Genomic DNA, 19,141 nt, shown 5'->3' on the forward strand with positions numbered 1-19,141 from the left:
AGACTAACATTCTCTTCTGAAAATGAAAGCTCTGTCAGCAGGAATTTAGAAGGTCTGGCAAATCCTTTTTCTCTTAACATGTTTTAAAATGTGTATGCTTTTTCGTTGTTTTCAAAAAATATTCTACTTTGTATATTTTTCGGTTAAGAAATAATTGACATTATATATACACACGCATAAATGAAATCACTGGGATGGAAACATACAAGGCTAAACAATGGTCCATCTTCCAAACCTGAACTAGTAGGAAAGAAAAAGAATCCAAGACTGTAGAGCATTCTAACTCTCAAACATGATACTTGCAAGAGGATCTTTACCTCAGAGATACTCTGAGTGACTGCAGGAGGGCTCAACACTGTTCACACTACAGCTTCATATATTGTCAGATGAGTCCCTTTTCCTGGGAAATTTTCCATCTGCTACATATATATATAATCACATAAATGCCCTCTAAATTATCTGTGATTTATTTGCAGAAATATTTTAAACCTGTAGCTTAGCTTTCTGCAATCACTACCAGTATTTTAGAAGTTAAAAAGAATTTTCTTTTTACTGTACTACTTTGTGGCATGAAGCTCAAATTCAGGCTCTTTCTGAAAGCATCTGTGAGAAAGGAAGGATATGCACCCCAAAGAAGAACAAACCCATTCCTAGGACATCTACTGCAAAGCCTGAACTGAGGTTTACTTCCTGAAGAGGTCAAAGTCTCCATGATGACTAATTTGCATTTTAAGCAATACTCTAAGCCTCCTCTGCACTGAATTACACAGCACTCACGAAGATACTTAAGTTGCAGTATTGAAATGAGGCATCAAATTCTGGAACATTTAACATTAAATACATTTCATGCTTTAAAATGTCTTAAGAATAGAAAGCATGGCATAAGCTGAAATAATTGAAATTGGAAGAAATCCAACTAAATATATTTTTCTTCAATTAGTAAATCTAGCAGGCATCATTAAATGAAATCATCTAAATTTAAACTGTACACTCAGCAAATTCATCAAAAAACATTACAGCACAATATAAGAAAAAACCTCCAAAAGGCAAAAAATTAAATATAAAACAAAAAAAGTTTTACACCTTGTTTTCTTACATAAACTACAAATGAAGTTTTGCTTCTTAAAAAGCATGATCTGCATTCCCTTCTGCTTTCTAACAAATTTTAATTAAAATAAAAAAGAAAGTAAGAAATGGATCTTTACATATAAAACATAAAAAGAATGTCTGCTTGTGCAAGCTAGATGAAATGGTTTTAATGAGTTCATGTATTTTAATAGTTCTTGGGTGTGTTTCTAAGTTTCTCATCCTGATAATTGTTAAAGTATAATTTATTTCTTTTTTTTCAGCAATATTCTGTCTTTCAATGAAACAAAAACTTAAAAAACTTGAATGAATCCACTTTGTGTGTATTCCATTTTCTGTGTTTCCTAGGAAACCTTCAATCCTTGCTACGTCTCATGTGGAAGGGTAACCATGTTTCTCTAACAGATGAAACCATCCAATTCTACACAAAGTAAGTTTAGAAGATCTACTGAAGAAAAATACTGCTCTTTTCTACAGAAAACTAATGGCAATTAATTTAGAGAAATTTTTTTGGACAGCTACCAAATACAGATGGAACAGCAACTTCTAGGATTAGTAAGAGCCTTTTACGTGTGGTCAGTCACAAAAAGTTCTCCTGTTCTTGCTAAAGTCCACAATAGCATTCCTGTGTTTTCTAGCATACCCCAAATCTGCATCATGGTTTTTGTTTCATTTTGTTCTATCAACAATCTCTTCACTCCCAAATACCTACAATTTTTTCTCTCTTCACTACCAAACACCTCTTTCATTGTAGTTAAATGAGTAAGAGAGTTGGTACAGTTTCTTACAGTAGCATCTATGGAAGACACTATACAAAACAAAAGTCCTAGAAAATATTTGTTTGGAAAATTCAAAGAACTGATCATTATCCTTTAGTGTACAGTGAATAGAGAATTAGTGTTTTCAAAGTGAATATTACAGTATTTACTCCATAGTCTGTAAATATCTCTGTTAGTATCTACTCTCCTGTTACTAGTGGATCACTGGGAAAACCATAATGGACAAAATATTAAAATATTTGGGATCAACATGATTGTACTGACAATCTGAGACAAACTGCTGAGATATTTCAACTACTTTAAAAGGTATCACATACTGTAGATTATAAGTGGTAGCTACATAAAATACTATCCAGAGATTTGCAGGTACCACAAATCCAATTTATATATATGAAAAATTATTCTATATTTCTGCATGCTATAAATATTGTTACCAGTTTTATAGAACAATTAATACACCTTCACCTTTATGCACAAAATTCGTGCCAGAGATTAATGGACTTTCTCGTTCCTCTATCAAGATTTGCATGGTGCTTTAAAATCAGGTATGATTTTTAAGGAGTGGTATACCAGGCAGAGGGAAGCACATCTATCTTGTAAAATATATTTCTTATGGCTACTGAGTAGATAATCCAGCATGTGGAAGAACTAGTTATTTTTATAGTCGGATAATGTTAAGCTGTACACATTAGAAATAAACTACTTTTCTCCAACCTTCCTCTGTTTTACTCAACTACAAAAAAGGACCATAACTTTAATAGTTACGACAAAAGAAGTGCAAATCAACTGAAAATCAGCTAGGTATACACACACCCATAAAAGCATATTGAGAAGGATGAAAAGTTGCATTGATTTTGTGGCTGGTTTTCTTTTAACGCAAGGGGACTAAAAAGCTAATGAGGGTCAGGTCAAAAAGTTCATTTAAAATCCTTGATTTCAGCAGCCTTATCTTAGAAATGTAAGTCATCAGAAAAGCAATGGCACGTTTCTTTTCAGAAAGGATCTTGAACTTCACACAGATAAGAAAATCTTCCAAGCTTATTAAACGGTAAGAAAAGAAAACAGAAAATACACATTAGCTTACCCAGTTCAAAAATCAGATGCTTGAGACATTTTGGATCTCTCCCATTTGTATACCCAGAAGCCAACACAAAATAACAATTGAATATGAAGTATTTTAAAGCAAAATGTGGCAATCTGGTAACTGATGTCTACACAGCTCAACCCTCTTTGGATTGATGGTGAGGTAGGTGACTGGGGAAAGTAAACCTTACCAGCTATGCCACACTGAGGTCAATTGTCTTTCAAACTTCAAACACCTGTCTCTTGCTGAAGCTGTAAACAACCAGACGCTCATTCCTGTAATGTTATCAACAGTGACTTCAGCCAGCAAGTCTCTTGGTTTAGAAAAGGAAATGGTAGGGATAGGGAAGGAGATTTACAAAGACTGGGTGTGTCTCAACAAGTGTGAATTTAACAATGCTTCTCGTCAGGAAAATTAAACATCTTACAATACTCCTTCCCTTTTAGGTGCCCTCCTCTTCTGTTACTAGGTGGAAACCATTTAGCAATGACTTTATTAACTGAGGATCAAGTTCCTCTGTGTTTCCTTCCTGTTCATTCCTTTTCCCCTCACACTTATATACGCAGCATGCAGCTGTAGCGTACAGTCAAGAATAAGGCTTTAAAATATAAGTGCTAGGAATAGAAGTTCCACTCTGAATCATTTCCAGCCCTAACACTTCTGAGTCTACAATAATTTAGTTAGAGCTGCAGGAGCACTAATCATGCTGAATTTATGTGTTCTTCTTTATGTGAAACTGCTTCAATTTAAAGGCTGAGGGCATGTCTGCGACTCACTTTCCACCTACACTCATACACCCCCACACACTCTGTTCCATTTACAGGTTAATTTCCCAAAGTACCTTGGAGCACACATTTAGATGCCCTGTCTTAAAATCTGTCTACATTACTGAGGTGCATGGTAGCATTAATATTCAAATTCTGGAGTAATTTAAAAAAGAAGGTCAACAAGCCCCTGTTCTCAAAGCAGCTTCTTTTAAAACTTGTATTATACTAGCTTTTGCACAGATGCATCTCAGATTTCATGTGCACTATATATATATGTGTCTTGACATATATATACACATACAAAATAATCTGCATTGTGTTCTACTTATTATTATTAATATTAATCTATTGTGTTCTAGTGGAAGCAAAAGATGCAGAGGGGGAAAAGAGCAACAATTAAAACTTGGTTATTTTTTTTGTGAGTTAGATGTTCGTATAACTCACAAACCAGAGATTTCCACTGGAAACTTAAAAAACAGAGTGCTCTGTAGTCTGTCAGTTCTCACATGAGCTGTGAGTCTCAGGGGCCTCAATGGTAGCCATTGAACCTGACCTCCACCCAGGTAGGGTCATTTTAAATTGACTCTTGGCACATACGCAAGAAAGGAAGACAGAGGTAATTTGCTTTGGTCAGAGTTCTGCTTTCTTGTCATTTCAGGAGAATGTAACCTAAATAGAGAGGAAGATACAGAGATACAGAAGGCATCAAATTTTTTATTTTTTTTTTTAACTAAGGAGTAGATGTGCAAATGTCAGCAGTAGGAGGAGAAAGAGGAAATAAGATGAAGAGGGGGAAGAGGGCCTGTAGGAAGTGGAGGAAGATGATGGGGACAGAAAATAAAACAGCATAGAAGGAAGAGGACCAGACACGGGAAAGGGACAACACCACCAGTAGAACAGTAAGTTCAAAATTCCCCACAGGACTATATCCTTATTCCCTGTGAATATCCCATGAAGGTTTTTAGTTTTTGCAGCATTTTACTCATTTGCCCATAGACTATGGAACTGAAACACACTCCATGTCTCAAGATGGAACTGTTTTCTGTAATCCCTCCTCACTTCAGTGTGAGAGCAGGCTCTCTTAGAAGCAGCGTAGCACTCCACAGCGGTTTACCTCCCCGTCACTTTTATTGAGATCTGACATTCCCTGTGGATATGTGAACTTATTCTTCCTCATTTTCTCTCCCTCACTACCTTTCATTTGGGCCCTACAGAGGGAATTGAGATGTACAGAGAGCAAGCTGGATTGAAGAGTTCAGGACAGGCATGCTTCACTCTTCAATTCTGTCAAAGAAGAAAGAGGATGAGAAAATTCTTCCTGAAATGAATGGAGCAATTCACACCTATCAGAGCTTTTGTTCCAAGTCATATATAGATCTGAAACCATATCCATCCCCATCTTGTATTCTCACTCAGTTAAGTATATCCGACTTCGATGAATACATCATTTCACACCCTTTTGAAAAGTCTTCTGTTTAAAGGTCAGTTTCTCCTAAGTGCTGCTTAATCCCCGTGGCCATCTAGCTGCCTTGAAATCTGGCATGGTTACCACAGGTAGTGAGTAGAATTATTGGTCTAAATTAGAGGTCACTTGAGTCAAGAATTCCCAAGATAGAGCCTTTTACTTTAAAAACCCCAGCATTCCTTAGCATTGACCAGTTGTCCTAATGTTTCTTTTGTGCACACATCTAGAATAAAACTGTGACCAAAGAGTCTCAGTTGGTCCATTTTTTACTCTAGCAAATGAAAGCCATCAAGTGTCTCCTTGGTGTTCAGAGTTCAGATGCTTTCAAAAATTCCAGCTCCACACATGAAGTGAATTAAACACTCAAGACTTCAGGGAGTTATTGACCCTGTGACTAGGTCTGAACACCTCCTTCTATTCCTATACAAAGCTGGGAAAACCCTCCTCCTTAAGAGAAGGAAGTAAAGAATCCTTCTTTTTGCACTTGCTGAATGCTCAGAACCTAGAAATTAATTGCAGGTAGTTCATTTCGAAAAGTAAGAAAAAATTGAAAAGAAAATGTGACACTTAGTTCCAGAAACAGTTCAAAAAGGATAAGGGTAAGAGGACAAGGTAGAGAGGTCAATGGAAACCTGCTCTAGGCTCTGGTGGAACCTTGGTTTATTAGGAATATAACAGCTTTGAAGACTTGAAAAAAATATATTCTTATATCTATATAAGTGCTATATGTAAGAAATTGCAGAGTACCAAGAATCTGCCACACATTCTGCTTAAATACCAATGACTTAGTGGAACAGGAAGGGTGTATAAACTGAAAATGGCAGCAGGAGAGTTTGGGGGAAAAAGGAGTGTCTCCTCTTAACAAAACTACTGTACTTCACACAACTGTACTTCATTTCCTAGACTGACAAAATCTGTGTCCAAGAATATTTCTTGTGAGCTGCTCCAGCTCATATCTCCACAAGTTCATTTTAAGGTGGACAGCACTGCACATACAGTGAGTGAATGGAAGGGTCTGCAGGTGTTTTTGTCCAAGTAATGCACCTTAGGGTTATATTTTCCATGTGCTGGAAGCTGTAACACTATCAAGCAATCAGTGAGTAAATTAAGGTATTTTTCAGTGAAATTCTATCATTACTATTTTGTCATTTCCCTTCATTTCTCAAGGGCTGACATTTTTCAGCACTGAGAAACTATTCATTTAATTCTCTAAGTAACTTCAAAAATAAACTGCATATAATTTTACAAAAAACTGTACATTAGTGAATTAAGGCAAAGTTACCATGGAATGTGTGTGGAAACACATTCAACTTCTATTAGAATATTGAAAGTGTTTGTTATACCTGTTATAACTGATTGCCAGATGAATTCACAAGAATATGGCATAACAGAATACTTCAGAAATGTCTACTCCAAAAGTGTGTATACATTTACATACTTGCACATAATATGCGAAATTCAGGCTAAATTATAATAATAAAACAGAACGCATACTCTGAGGAAAAAAGAAAAGACATAAAGCAGTAATTAGAAGAGCAATAATGTAATTTGATTAACTAATAGCTACAGTTATAAAAACATATTGTAATTCTGAAAATTCAAAGAACAGCTGTTGCTTGAACTTTATCTTCTTGTTCAGACATTGCCCATAGGAAAAAAATTACAACATCCAAAATTAACCAGAAGCAATGAGCTGCCAAGTAATTGATCTATGGATGGAAAAATAGTCTTCTCTCAAGGTACCAGAGAACATCAGACAAATGCCATACTAAATGAAGTCCAAGTAATAAGTCAACATGAACCAACTTTGAAATTAAACCTGTGCATCAAGAATGTAAGAGCTCAAAACTAGGTCAAAAGTTACAGGATAAATTATGGCCTTTCAGGGGCTCAAAACTTATAGCAAGAGTGGCCTCATCTGTGCTATCACAATCCATTTGTTATAGGCAGGTGAAAGAAGAGTTCCAAAACTTAATCAAGGACAGTTGCACCATAATTATTCCAAAATGCAATATCACCTGGTACTTCATTTTTTCATCAAAGATGAAAATGTCCTACCCTACAGGGGTAGGACATCTGAAAATGGACAGGTAAGACAGAGACAAAAGTACAAGTGCAACCAGAAGAGGTAAAATAACTCTTTACACCCTTTAATGACTCATGATTCTGGTTCTCAGTATCCAAAACGTGTGGGGTTGAGAGTGGGGGGTGTGGATGTGCTACTGAAACTCTTCATCTTGGATGTAATGAAAAGGGGAGACATCTGACTTCATACTTCTAAATGCCCCAGTAAAATTGCCTCAGTGATGACTGTTATGCATTTGGTGACAAAGACTAATACTGGCCAAGTGACAACATGAGAGTATGACTTTTCTTGAATAACCACCTCCTCTGCTCATCCCCAGAAGTATGAGATGCTGCTGAAGCCACCTTTGGGAAGGTTTACACAGATTCAATTTTTCTTTTGTTACATAAATTTATCATCCTCTCCATTAAATAGAAGAGGACTCCAGAGATATAAGGCCTTCTCAAACACAATGAGGAAGGTAACTAAGCTATTTTAGTCTCCCAAAAAAAAAGTTTTTTGAATTTTCTCTTTCAAAAAAATTAATTATTTCATAGGATGATTCCCAAAGAGAAAATTAAACACATTATCTTTTTGGTTTCAAAAGGAATGGCCTGGGAGAATTTGTGGCAGAGAGTACCACAATACAGAATCAGCAGTAAGGGAGTAGCAGCGAGTGGAACTCCCTTGGATACAGAAACACTCTGAAAAGTTTAAAATCCCACAGCAAAAGCAAATGGTGCTCCAAGCATTTTTTCCAGGTGCTGCAGTCATCCAGGAAAGCAGGAAGCAGTGGTTTCACTAAAATTCAAGTTAATGTTAGCAAGAAGTTAAAATGGTTTCTGAAAAATCTGTGGCCTGGCTTCTTTAGTTCACATTATAGTCTGTGTGCAAAAGACAGACTATTTAACATCAGTAACCTTTTGCAATACTTATTATAAAAACTAGAGTATCTCAAAAGAGGGTTTGTCATCATCATCACATGATGAGGTTTTGTTATACACTACTATTGGCATTACCAGATTAAATGTAGATTCTTCCCTTTTAATTAACTTACCGTTTTGATAATATGTCAATGAGTTCTTTTCTGTTCTGGACTCTGAGTGTATTAGTTTTGTATCTGGAATCTTTACTAACTTCAGGCAAATTCAGGATCTAAGTAAAAATAAAAGTAAGTAAGAAGTGTGCTTGACAAGAGATATATATAGATATAGATAGATAGACATATAGACATATATATATATATATATAGTCAAATAATTACTAATTTTAAAAAAATCACTGATTTCCAATAATCACAATTTATCATCAATCATTTCATATAAAGAAATCAAATATTAATTATTACTCTTTTTTGTAAAAAGCCTCCTGGTTAATGTTGCATAACACATAAAGGAAAAATAGAGAAATCAGACCGAAGATCCAAATCTTAGCTGACAGCTTTCAGGATTAGCCACAAGAAATTCTTACCATAGAATTTCTAAAAAAACAAGTTATTAACATGGGGGTGGATAGATCTGTAGGATTATCCTGCACTAACTTATATGTCACAGAATAAGAAATATGTCTGTACTTCATATGCTAGACAGAGAAAAGATATGTTTAAGATTATTTATTTCCACTTCAGTAATCTCTTCAAAAAGGGAAAAAAAAAAAAAAGAAAAGAAAAAAAAAGTATTTTTCTATTGAAACACCATTGGTCTTCTTTATTATTTTTTCAAAAGAATTAATAAAGAAAAGTGGTGCTATAGCCTCTAAGAAAGGAGAAATATATCTTCAATGTGTAACTTCGACCTGCCACATTAGAACTTTAAACAACATCTGAAGACAATGTGTATTATTTTATAAAGGGAATTAAATATGCAGAATGAGTCTTAGAATTTTGTACAGGCATTCATTAGAAAAAGCAGCTGCGTGGAAAATCAATATAATTTACCTATTTGTGCCACAATGACTTTCTATAGAATAAATAAACATAATTAAATGTGATTTCTAAAAATACACCAATTACATCAGCTACAGAGACAGGCAGCATAGAATCACATAAAGAAAGAAACTGTCACATATCATTCATGTATTTTCACTTACTAGCACACTCTAAAGCTCAGTTTTTCTTATGATGAGTCTTATAATCATTCTAAACATGCTCCATTTTTTATAGGGCCATTTCTAAGATGGCTTACAAAAAATACAGTGTCTCAAACCTGAAGTTCCTATAGCCCATCATTGTATCTCTGCCTCTTGTCTGGGGCTTAGAAAGAGTTTAAGAACAGGGCCAGTATATACAACACTTCCTTAATATTCATCCAAACTCCAGTCCTCTCTTGATTAGGACATCTCTGAGTCAAAGGTGTTTTCTACATATTTAGCAATCATCAATAAATTTATGTTTTATGATAGGAGTGACATGTTCAGTCACTCCTTCAATCCATATGCCTGTGTACTACCACATGTAAATTGGTGCCAATCTCTCTGATATTTCTCTGCTTCAAACATAACATTCTACTAATTCCTCTGACACTGATTTAGATCAAGGCCACAGTCATTTAATGACTCCTGACTTTGCTGGAGTGAATAAGGTCACAGCTTCCTTTACAAGTGAATAGCTGTTGATGACATAAAACCATTAGCAAAACAGATATTCTTTCAACAGATATTTAGAGATATTAAAAACAGGTAGTCATCTTTGACATGATTTTCACCTAGAGTGACAAAACTAAGCATGGAAACAAGGTATCTCTAAGTTATGCTAGAAAAATGGTGATTTTACAAAACTCTTCTGCAGATTTTTATCTGCAAGGTGACATAAAACATCAGTCTAGCATCTTCCATCTATACTTAATTTACAGCATATTTTTTTTCCTTCTGCATTTATATAACCTAGTTTATGGAAATCACAACATATCATAATTAGCATTAGAAAATAGCTTAATTTCTCTATCTGGAAGTTTATCAATACTATTGGTACTCCTTAAAATTATTTCCTTCTTTTAATACTGCTATTTTGGAGTTACAAATCACTGCTTTAGAAAAAAAAATCCTGTAAGGATGTTCAAAGTAAATGATAGTGAACACTTATGTGATCTTAAAAAAACAAGAAATTAATCAGAAAGCTGTGGTTCCATTTGATGAGTTATATGAAAAATGATCATATGGAGTTGCTCACTCTACTGTTTTAATTAATGTTACTGATTTCAGCTTTAACTTAATGTCCATCTGGTGTAAAGCTGCATTTCTATATATATGTTCTTCTCAAATTTTTTTGTGACTAACAAATGCACACTTGAGAAGTTATTCATTAATGTACCATTCATCTTTCTGCATCATGTTGCCAATGTTATTTTCTTTATTTGACTGTGAACATTTGGAATGAAAATGGTGTTCTCTATTTGAGGCCTTGTTCAAGCTCTACATGCACACAGAGTTTATGCTCTCTGTTTTGTCCGGCAACACTAGCATATCTGTTTGTGCTCTCCCTTGCTGTACACAAAACTTCAGCCTTCTGAAGACTCTCACTCTGTATTCCTAATCAGACCAAATCAGCCACAGGTCAGGATGTGCTTTTGTAACACTTGACCACAATGAATGAATGCATGTCATCCAGCACTGTGACAAAGTTTTTCTGCAATTATCCAAGTCCTCAAACAAGCTACGGTTAGTTGTCATTGATTTTGAAAATATCACAGTGAATTATTCCAGATTTTTCTTTCTGCTTGCCTGAAGAGATACAGTTGAAACAGAATGTTTTCAATTGTTTACAGCTTGAGCCAGCTGTTACATCTCTAGAGTATGTGTCTTCAGGGCAACAGCTTCAATACAGCCTGTGCTTTCAGCACCAACTCAGCTCAGAAAGACTCTCTAATAGCAATTCCAATGTTTGAATTAGTTGTCCTTGTATTTACTAAAGTTTACTAGTGTGTTGTGGGCCTTCCTGTAATAAAGTTCTTTTCTTTTATTGGCTTCCCCTCTTCACAGTGTTTTAAGTTCCAAATCACCTTTGACTTAGCACAGAGCATATCTCTAATGGGTATTCATTCCAGCATTCCACTGACTTCCTCATCATTTCATTTCTGGGCAATGTAACAGCCCAAATCTACACCTACAATATCCTGATAACTGTAAAAAGCATTCTTTTTAGAAAAAGATATGATAGCTGGTGTATAGAAAAATCTAACAATTACTCAATACTCGAACTATTTTTTCTGCTTATTTAATCCCTTTGAAATGTAAGCAGTCATCATTTTTCCATGCTCTGTACTTCTTACATTCAATTGTAGGAACACCAGAACACATTTATAAGGATTGAAAAAAAAAGAAAAATCAGCCTTCAGACCAGAGCTAATATTCATCTCACTTAATTTTTATCCTATGCATTCTGAGGGAACACAAACTATTAAAATCTTGCTTCATCTTCTGTTCCATTCTTTCCTTAATGATGGCAGAGAAAATATGTAGCAACAAGTCACACCATAATTCTTTCAGCTGCACCTTAAAATCAGGTAAAGTGCATGGTCTAAAGATTTAGTGCCTGCTTGCTCATATCAAGATGTCAGAACCTACTGTGATGGATCTTCAGCTCTGTCTTACTCAAGGATGGCAGGATGACAAGCATCTGCTACATAATTCTTCACTTGATGATAAAGAACCAGGAAGACATTCACAGCTATATCCTGGGACACTGGAAAGATTTCCTCTATGAGATAATGAGTCTTTGATAAAACAGAGTTGTGGCAGGTGGACACTTTTTCAGCTGTTAGTCTTCATTCATATTAATACCACTGTAGTGCTCAGACACCTTTATGAACAAAACCCACTGAGCAAATTTTGAAGAGGTTAAGAACTAATTCAAGTAAGTGAAAACAGAACCCCTCCACACAGTGAGGTGGGGATACATACCCCAAATTGTACTAAAAGAGAGTCAAAACAGCACTATCCTCTTACTACATATTCCAGTTATTAGTGGAGAACTTCCACAGAAATGTGAAATATCTGACATGAACAAATGGAGAAAAATAATGCTCAGTTTCCTGAGGGTCATTAATTTATGTAAAAAGATCCAGGTTCCTAGAGAAATAACACAATGGTCAAAATAGCTAGAATTGTAATTTTAAAAAATGTCTAATGCTATATGCAAAAATTCTCTTTTCCCATCTTACATGTTACTGGAGTCTTTTATTTGGAACACTTGGATTGGAATAGTTGGAATGGATACATTTTATTTAGAATGATTTTTTTTAGAACAGCTGTCCTTCAATTTTATATCTCTGCATCAGCCCAGAGCCCTGTAGCATTTCTTCTCTAAGAAGTCCACAAGTTTCTCAGTGAGCACAGATCAGCACATGGTAAGTGCTTGAAAGGACAATGTGCCTGGGTACTGATGTAGCAAAAGAACAACCCATCCTCTAACTTCACCTTGTTAATTCTTTACCATATATTTTATGGAGAAATAGTGTCACATTTCTTCCTGAAAACAGCACCAGTGTGTTTTATGTGACATTCACCATTCCAAAACTGGAAGGTTGTTAAGTGTCTCATTTTTTATTTTTATTTTGTTTTAGTTGATCAGATGTGCACAGACTTCAAAAGAGGCTCAGTGTCTACAGGTTTTACAACTGGTGTGTTCTGAATTCAGGACCAAAACACAGACACCCCCTCTTAGATGATCAGCCAGATCTGCAGGATTAGAATTTATACTCACCACTTATTTCCATTTCAAAAACAAACAAATAAATAAATAAGAATCAGCATCTTAATGGAAGCTATTACACATTTCTGTACTCTTGCCTAACACACCTTGCACACAGTGACAAACTGGTGATCATTTCCAGCTCCCACCACGATGTAGCCATCCTTGGTCTTAAATGCCTGGAAGAACAAAGACAGGTGATAAGCTCTAGCTAGACTATAAAATATTAGCACACCTTTGAAGTGAAACTTTGTAAATAATGTTCAAATTACTTCCTTAAACATTTCCATTCAGACCCAATTTCTTGCTCTATAAAAGTGGCTCAAAGTCATCCATCCATAGAGATGAAGGAGGCCCTTTTTGAATTTTTTTTCTAAAGTTATCTTGGTTGATATTTTATTTGCTAAAAATGTGTCATGACCGACGCTGAAACTTAATGTGTCCCATAATCACAGGACTGAGAAGGATTACCATAATAATGTTTACTTCCCAGGAGGTATTTATTCAGCTTCACTCTTAGCCCAACTCAGAGCAGACAACTGCACTGATCCTGCACCAAACACACCAAAAAAATAATTGCCAAATAGCAACTGCAAATTAGGAACTCTCATAGGAATGAAAGGGATAGACTTTGCATCTTTACAGTTCTTTGCCTGGAGATAAGGCTATCTCCTTGTTCAGAGGTCTCAAGATAGATCTCATGGAGGAAATTGGACTTCTTTTCCAACTTTTAAAGATGTAATTTTTACTTTTGATTTCATTACATTTGCCTTAGTGGCACATCTATTGGTGAACACAACATTGAACTGGGTAGGACATAACAGCTTTCATTTCAATCTAAACCATCTCACTTAAATTTTCACGGGAAAAAGGAAAATCTGTAATTGGCAACATCCTCAACTTTTACCATTGTGTTAGGGCATCTTCTAAAATTGGATAATGCAATTCCTCTTTCCTCCACACCTCCCCCTTATACAAAGGTGTATAACTGCAGTTTCAGTCATAAATAATACCAGCCAAATTTTTGAAAACATTTGGGAAAAATTATTTCACCATTAATTTGACTTCAATGTAAGAGGCCAGCACAGGCAGGTGCACTAATGGTGGCAAAGTCTTGCAATCCTTTCTTGCAGAGAGCAAAACTCATCTTCCATTCCTAGAAACCTTTCTTTTTCTTGTTTTCTTTTTTTTAATGAGCTATCATGTCCTCCTTTAAAGTTGTGAATTTTCACAATAAATTTTGGTAAAATAACACACAAATATAAGTCCTGGAATGGAAACACTTTAATTATTAAAATTCTTCTCATGCCACTGTGGCTTATTCTTCTTCACAAAGAGCATTATGCTATCTCAACTTGCAATCTTTCATATAGACACAAATATGTTCACTAAGACTTTTTTACCATCTGGTATAGTCACAATTTTAAAATTGTATGTGGACAATCAGTCCTCTAAAGTGCAGGTAACTGTACATCATAGTTAAAATATCACCTGTTTGCTCTTTCATTTCATGGTAAATAGTATTTCCAATTATAAGGTTTAGCAATTTATTTTTCACACATTTAATTAAGTAGTTCAGTCTAAGATAGCAAGCAAAGATAAAACTCTGCAAACAATTAGTCCCAAGCATGCAAGAAAGACTTGGCCCCAGTACAGAAAAGTTTAGTAACATACATTATATAAAGGTACTACATACTCACACTGAGAAGAACAGCAAGCACAGAAAAAAGATTGGAGAAAAGAATACAAAAAAAGATTTGTATGTGAACACATAAACATTTCTTAGCTAAATCTGTTCATAAAGACCTCTGTCTAAAAAAATAATGGCAGACCCTGGTAAACAAATATGTAAGACTCTCCCTCCCAGTAAATGACCTTTAGTGGGAATAACTATGAATTCAAGCTGTCAGTATAAACTTACCACCTTAAGTTACAGGAAAAATCTCTTTTCTGAATACCCTGCCCAAATCTTGATTTGTCTTTGCTGACATTCATAGTTCTAAAACCAGCCTCATGCAAGTCACACAAATTATGGGTCAAACACTGTACATATCAGTGTGCATATATAACACAGTATAATTTTTATTGGTGCAAGCACTTACTACTTCATGTAAACACAAATCAGAATTCTTCTGTACATTCTTTGAAACTTCTAGTCTGGATGCCTGCTACAGCTTACAAAGCCTACAGTATATGTCCTATGTACAGATCCTCCTCCTCAACACTACAAAATGTATTCATATTGGTAATATGGACACATCTTAGAGAGTTTATTATTTATCAGCAACTTCTGTTGAGACACACATCTCTGTAAGAAGAATGCAATCACACAATAGCTGCATACCACTGTGAGACATGCATCTGTACCCACTGGCTGCCCATGCAGCAGCGGAAGTCACTCTAAATTTAAGGGCCTGGTTATTAGTATGTGTGCTTCAGTTGCTTTGTGGAATGTGTGGGAAAACTGATTATTCTTAATTGCACTGTGTGTCTAAAAAGCTAAAATAACAATCATGTCATCCTTACACAACAAAAATGGTATCATAATAAATGCAGCAGTGTCTTTTTCCATGAAGCTTAACTCAAATGTCTTCAGCTGCTATTTTAAGCTTCCCATTACAAAACAGCTGATTATTTGCCAGTCACTGCTGCTGATAAAGCAGAAACTTCCAAATGTTACTAGCACAATATTGATGCCAACATTTAAGGGTAACAATGGTTTTATTCATCAACCAAAAATGTACACACACTACAGGTTACCACAGGTTACTGTCTGGTCACAGAAAGCTTCAGAATCTTATTATACAAAGGAGAGTAAGGGCAAAGTGCAGACAGATTTTAATGAGATTTTGTTTTGATAAACTGCTGTCCATCACATCGAATTATTTCACATTAGTGCAATAAAGGGCACTACACACACAAGGCAAAAGTCCTTTTTCCCTTCCCTTTTTCTCCTGAAGAATGAGGCCTTCTTATAAGATTCTTCAGAGTACAATCATGAGTTAATCTGCTACTCCCATGAGGTATCCTGAACAACAGCACATCATTTGCTGAAGACAAGAAAAAAATACCAAGCAATTATTTGGTATCTTACTCATGGAAAATGCAGAGAAAGACTGTGAGCATAAAAGTATAGCTTTTTCAGTGTGGTGAAAAAACTTGAGGGTTTCCAAGAAAATAATCTCTAAAGTCCCATTACATATCTAGTACATGACATCAACACATGCATGTTCAAAGGCAGACCTCAAGGTCCAGTGTCCATGCATCACCACCTGACATTGTCAAATGGATCTTACAGGACCTTATTAAGAGTCAGCACTTTTCCAACTTTAATCCTAGAACATAGTATATACCTGAGATACTTTGCATATTAAAATACTTTAATCTCCTTAAACACATGGCATATCATTTCTATCCACCTTCAGGAATGTTTTATGTGGTTTACAAGTGTTCTCCAAATCCAAATATGTTACATAGACTACACAATAAAGATGCAGGCCAAATTTAACCTCAGTTATTACCAGAGCAAGCAAAGACTTGCTGAGATAATGAGGCCAAAAGAGCATTTTTTTCTACTGCTGTAAGTCAATAGCCTTTCAAAATTTACCAGCTTTGAAGGCATTAATGAAAGACCATTATTCTTTTTTCTTATTGTCTGCTTTATGAATTTTAAGTCTATATGTTCTGTGGCAATCATCAATCATACACAAATATGCTTGCATGTGTTTCAATTTGGATGTTGATTCCACTAAAAAAATCTTTAAAATATAAGTGACCAGTCAAAAGAAATGGCAGTTCCAATAAAATTATCAGAAGTCGAGGTCAGTTTTCATTATTTGAATTCAAAACACAGAAATCAAAACAACTAGAACATTTGCAGTTGTCTATAGTAATGGTTTACTCCCCTTCACCAGGCATTTATTCACATCTGTAAGATCTCCTTGAGCCTTCTCTCAGACTCTTTATGCTTAAAAGCCCCAGATCTCTCTTCATATGAAAGATGCTTCAAGCCCTTAATTAGTTTCTTGGCCCTTCACTGGACCTGATTCAGTATGAGCATGTCCTTGTCCCAAAACCCCAGAATTAGACCCCATTGTGGATCCATAAGTGGATTAAGTGGTTATTCATCCTCAGTGGTGCTGAGCAGAGGGAAGGATCACCTCTTTTGAGCTGCTGACAATTTTCCTCCTAATGTAGACCAGAATGATCTCTTTGTCACAGGGACACACTGCTGGCTCATGTTCCATTTTCTGCTCACCAAGAGCTCCAGGTCTTTTTGTGCAAAGCTGCTTTCCAGCAGGTCAGCCTCAGTCTGTACTGATGCATGGGATTATTTCCTATCATGTGCAGAACTTGATACTTCCCTTTGTTGAATTCCATTTGGTTCTTGATGGCCTGACTCTCCAGCCTGTCACAGTCCCTCTGAAGGGCAGCACAACCACATTCTTGGTGGTAAATACATCTTGGTGGATGGCGTATCAACCACTCTTCTCCAGTGTGTAAATTCCATAGATTTTGGAGGCCAAACAATACTCAGAGAGACCAACAGAAACAAAGAATTGGGTTTTTCAAATTGTAGGATTCTTCCACAATTAGGAGAGGTTAAAAGGAGATGTTAATTATCTGAAAAAGTGATTATTTTTTCATTGCCAGTTACTCTATTGGCCTGTTTATTAATAATGGCTGTCAATGGTTGAAATATTTGAAAGTTTTCAGACCTCCCCTTGGCAGAACATTTGTACTACATCAGATATGGTAAAAATTATGTACTACTCATATTTATGAGTTTTCTTATCTCATGTTCCAGTGTGAATAACAATTAGGATATGTAGAGATACTTAAAAGTGGGAATACCTGATGTTAGATATGCTTGGAATTGAAATATCTTTCAAGACAGTGCTACCTTTTGATTCATAAACTTGAATAGTAGCATCCCTAAAAGCATCCAACAATGAATCATGAGGGGAACAGTTGAAGGTTTTGGGAGAGTCAGTATGTATTGGTGACTTCTGGAGCAAGATTTAAAGGGACTTAAATTTTTGCATGATTCTTTTGTTTCAACTGGCATCATCAAACAGCTTGCTTGAGATTTTGGAATGATCCTTGTATAAAGACTAGATACAGTATTTCTGCAAGTTACATCTTTGTCAGCACAACAGGCAGCTCTCTCTGATAGCATTAGGGCAGAACACTCTGGGCTCCCTCCCAAGCCTGACAGAGGAGCAAGCAGCTTCATGTGGAGGCTGAACAAAACTTTGACACCAGCTGGGATCAGTACAGAACAAAGACACCTTCTTGTGAAGTCTTAAGCATAACACCAGGAAAAGCCAAGCCAGCATTCTCAAACAAAGCTTTGAAATATGTCATTAAGAATTCTTTAAGAGATTGCCTTTCAAGTGTCGCTCCTTCCTCTCTCCTCCATTTTCTCATATACAGAATCAATGAGACACTAAGAGACGATACACAGGTCTTCGTTGACAAGCTTGAAGTACTTCCCTGGTATTAATGGGTGTGGTCAAACAGAAGAGCTGGTCTCTTGCAGTCTTGGAACCACAGAGTTTTACTACATCATTTGTCTTCAATTAGATTTTGAAGTTTTCCAGTGCAGTATTTAATTCAATGTAAGGGTCAATTAAGGACATGCATTATCTAATCCTAATGCAGATTAAAGGCTACAATTTAGAAGGTGATGTATTCAGGATTTGACTGACCTGTACAGGCTCCCTTGTCCTTCCAAACAAATGTATCTACAGTATATGCTGATTTTTCTCTCTCCAAGCCAACCTAATGAACTATAGTGTAGGAGATTCTCAGTTTTGCTTCAGATCCAGAATTATTAAATTCCTTCCAGATGGAATAAACTTCGCACATAATCTCTCTACCTTTGCACCTTAGTTTGAATAAAACATCAGCTGTGCCACAGAACCATGGAGGAGTCATATTCTTTTTTCTTTCAAGGGTACAGCACAATCCTTTCATAACAACTTAATATTTAATTGCTGTAACAAATGGGAACAAGACCAAGAAGTTTGGTCAGTAGTAGTTCTGAGCAATACATATAAACCATAAAGACCACACACTTTGAAACTATTTGCCTACTTTGCACTCTCTTCCAGTGAAAGCAAACAGTAAAAATAAAAAATGTAAATTTCATGGACTGGATTAATGAATGCTAAATGTTCTCACCGAGCAAACTGAAAAAGGGCATT

The 19,141-nt window shown here is 35.7% G+C and overlaps 1 protein-coding gene across 7 annotated transcripts in view; it reads right to left on the minus strand.

The window, feature by feature from the left end:
* SUGCT (succinyl-CoA:glutarate-CoA transferase) overlaps window positions 1-19,141 on the minus strand; it is a 317,087-nt gene that overhangs the window by 187,515 nt on the left and 110,431 nt on the right. For all 7 annotated transcript variants that reach the window (XR_001519311.2, XR_001519310.1, XM_015617376.2 and 4 more), the window contains 2 exons: window positions 13,040-13,111; window positions 8,304-8,401 (listed from right to left, as the gene is read on the minus strand). Coding sequence is in view for 5 of the 7 variants with exons in the window: in XM_015617376.2 (XP_015472862.1) it covers window positions 8,304-8,401; window positions 13,040-13,111 (170 nt within the window). In the remaining 2 variants the exon portion in view is untranslated. The remainder of the gene's footprint in view (window positions 1-8,303; window positions 8,402-13,039; window positions 13,112-19,141) is intronic.

This window comes from Parus major, chromosome 2 (genome assembly GCF_001522545.3).
Source record: "Parus major isolate Abel chromosome 2, Parus_major1.1, whole genome shotgun sequence".
NCBI lineage: Eukaryota > Metazoa > Chordata > Aves > Passeriformes > Paridae > Parus > Parus major.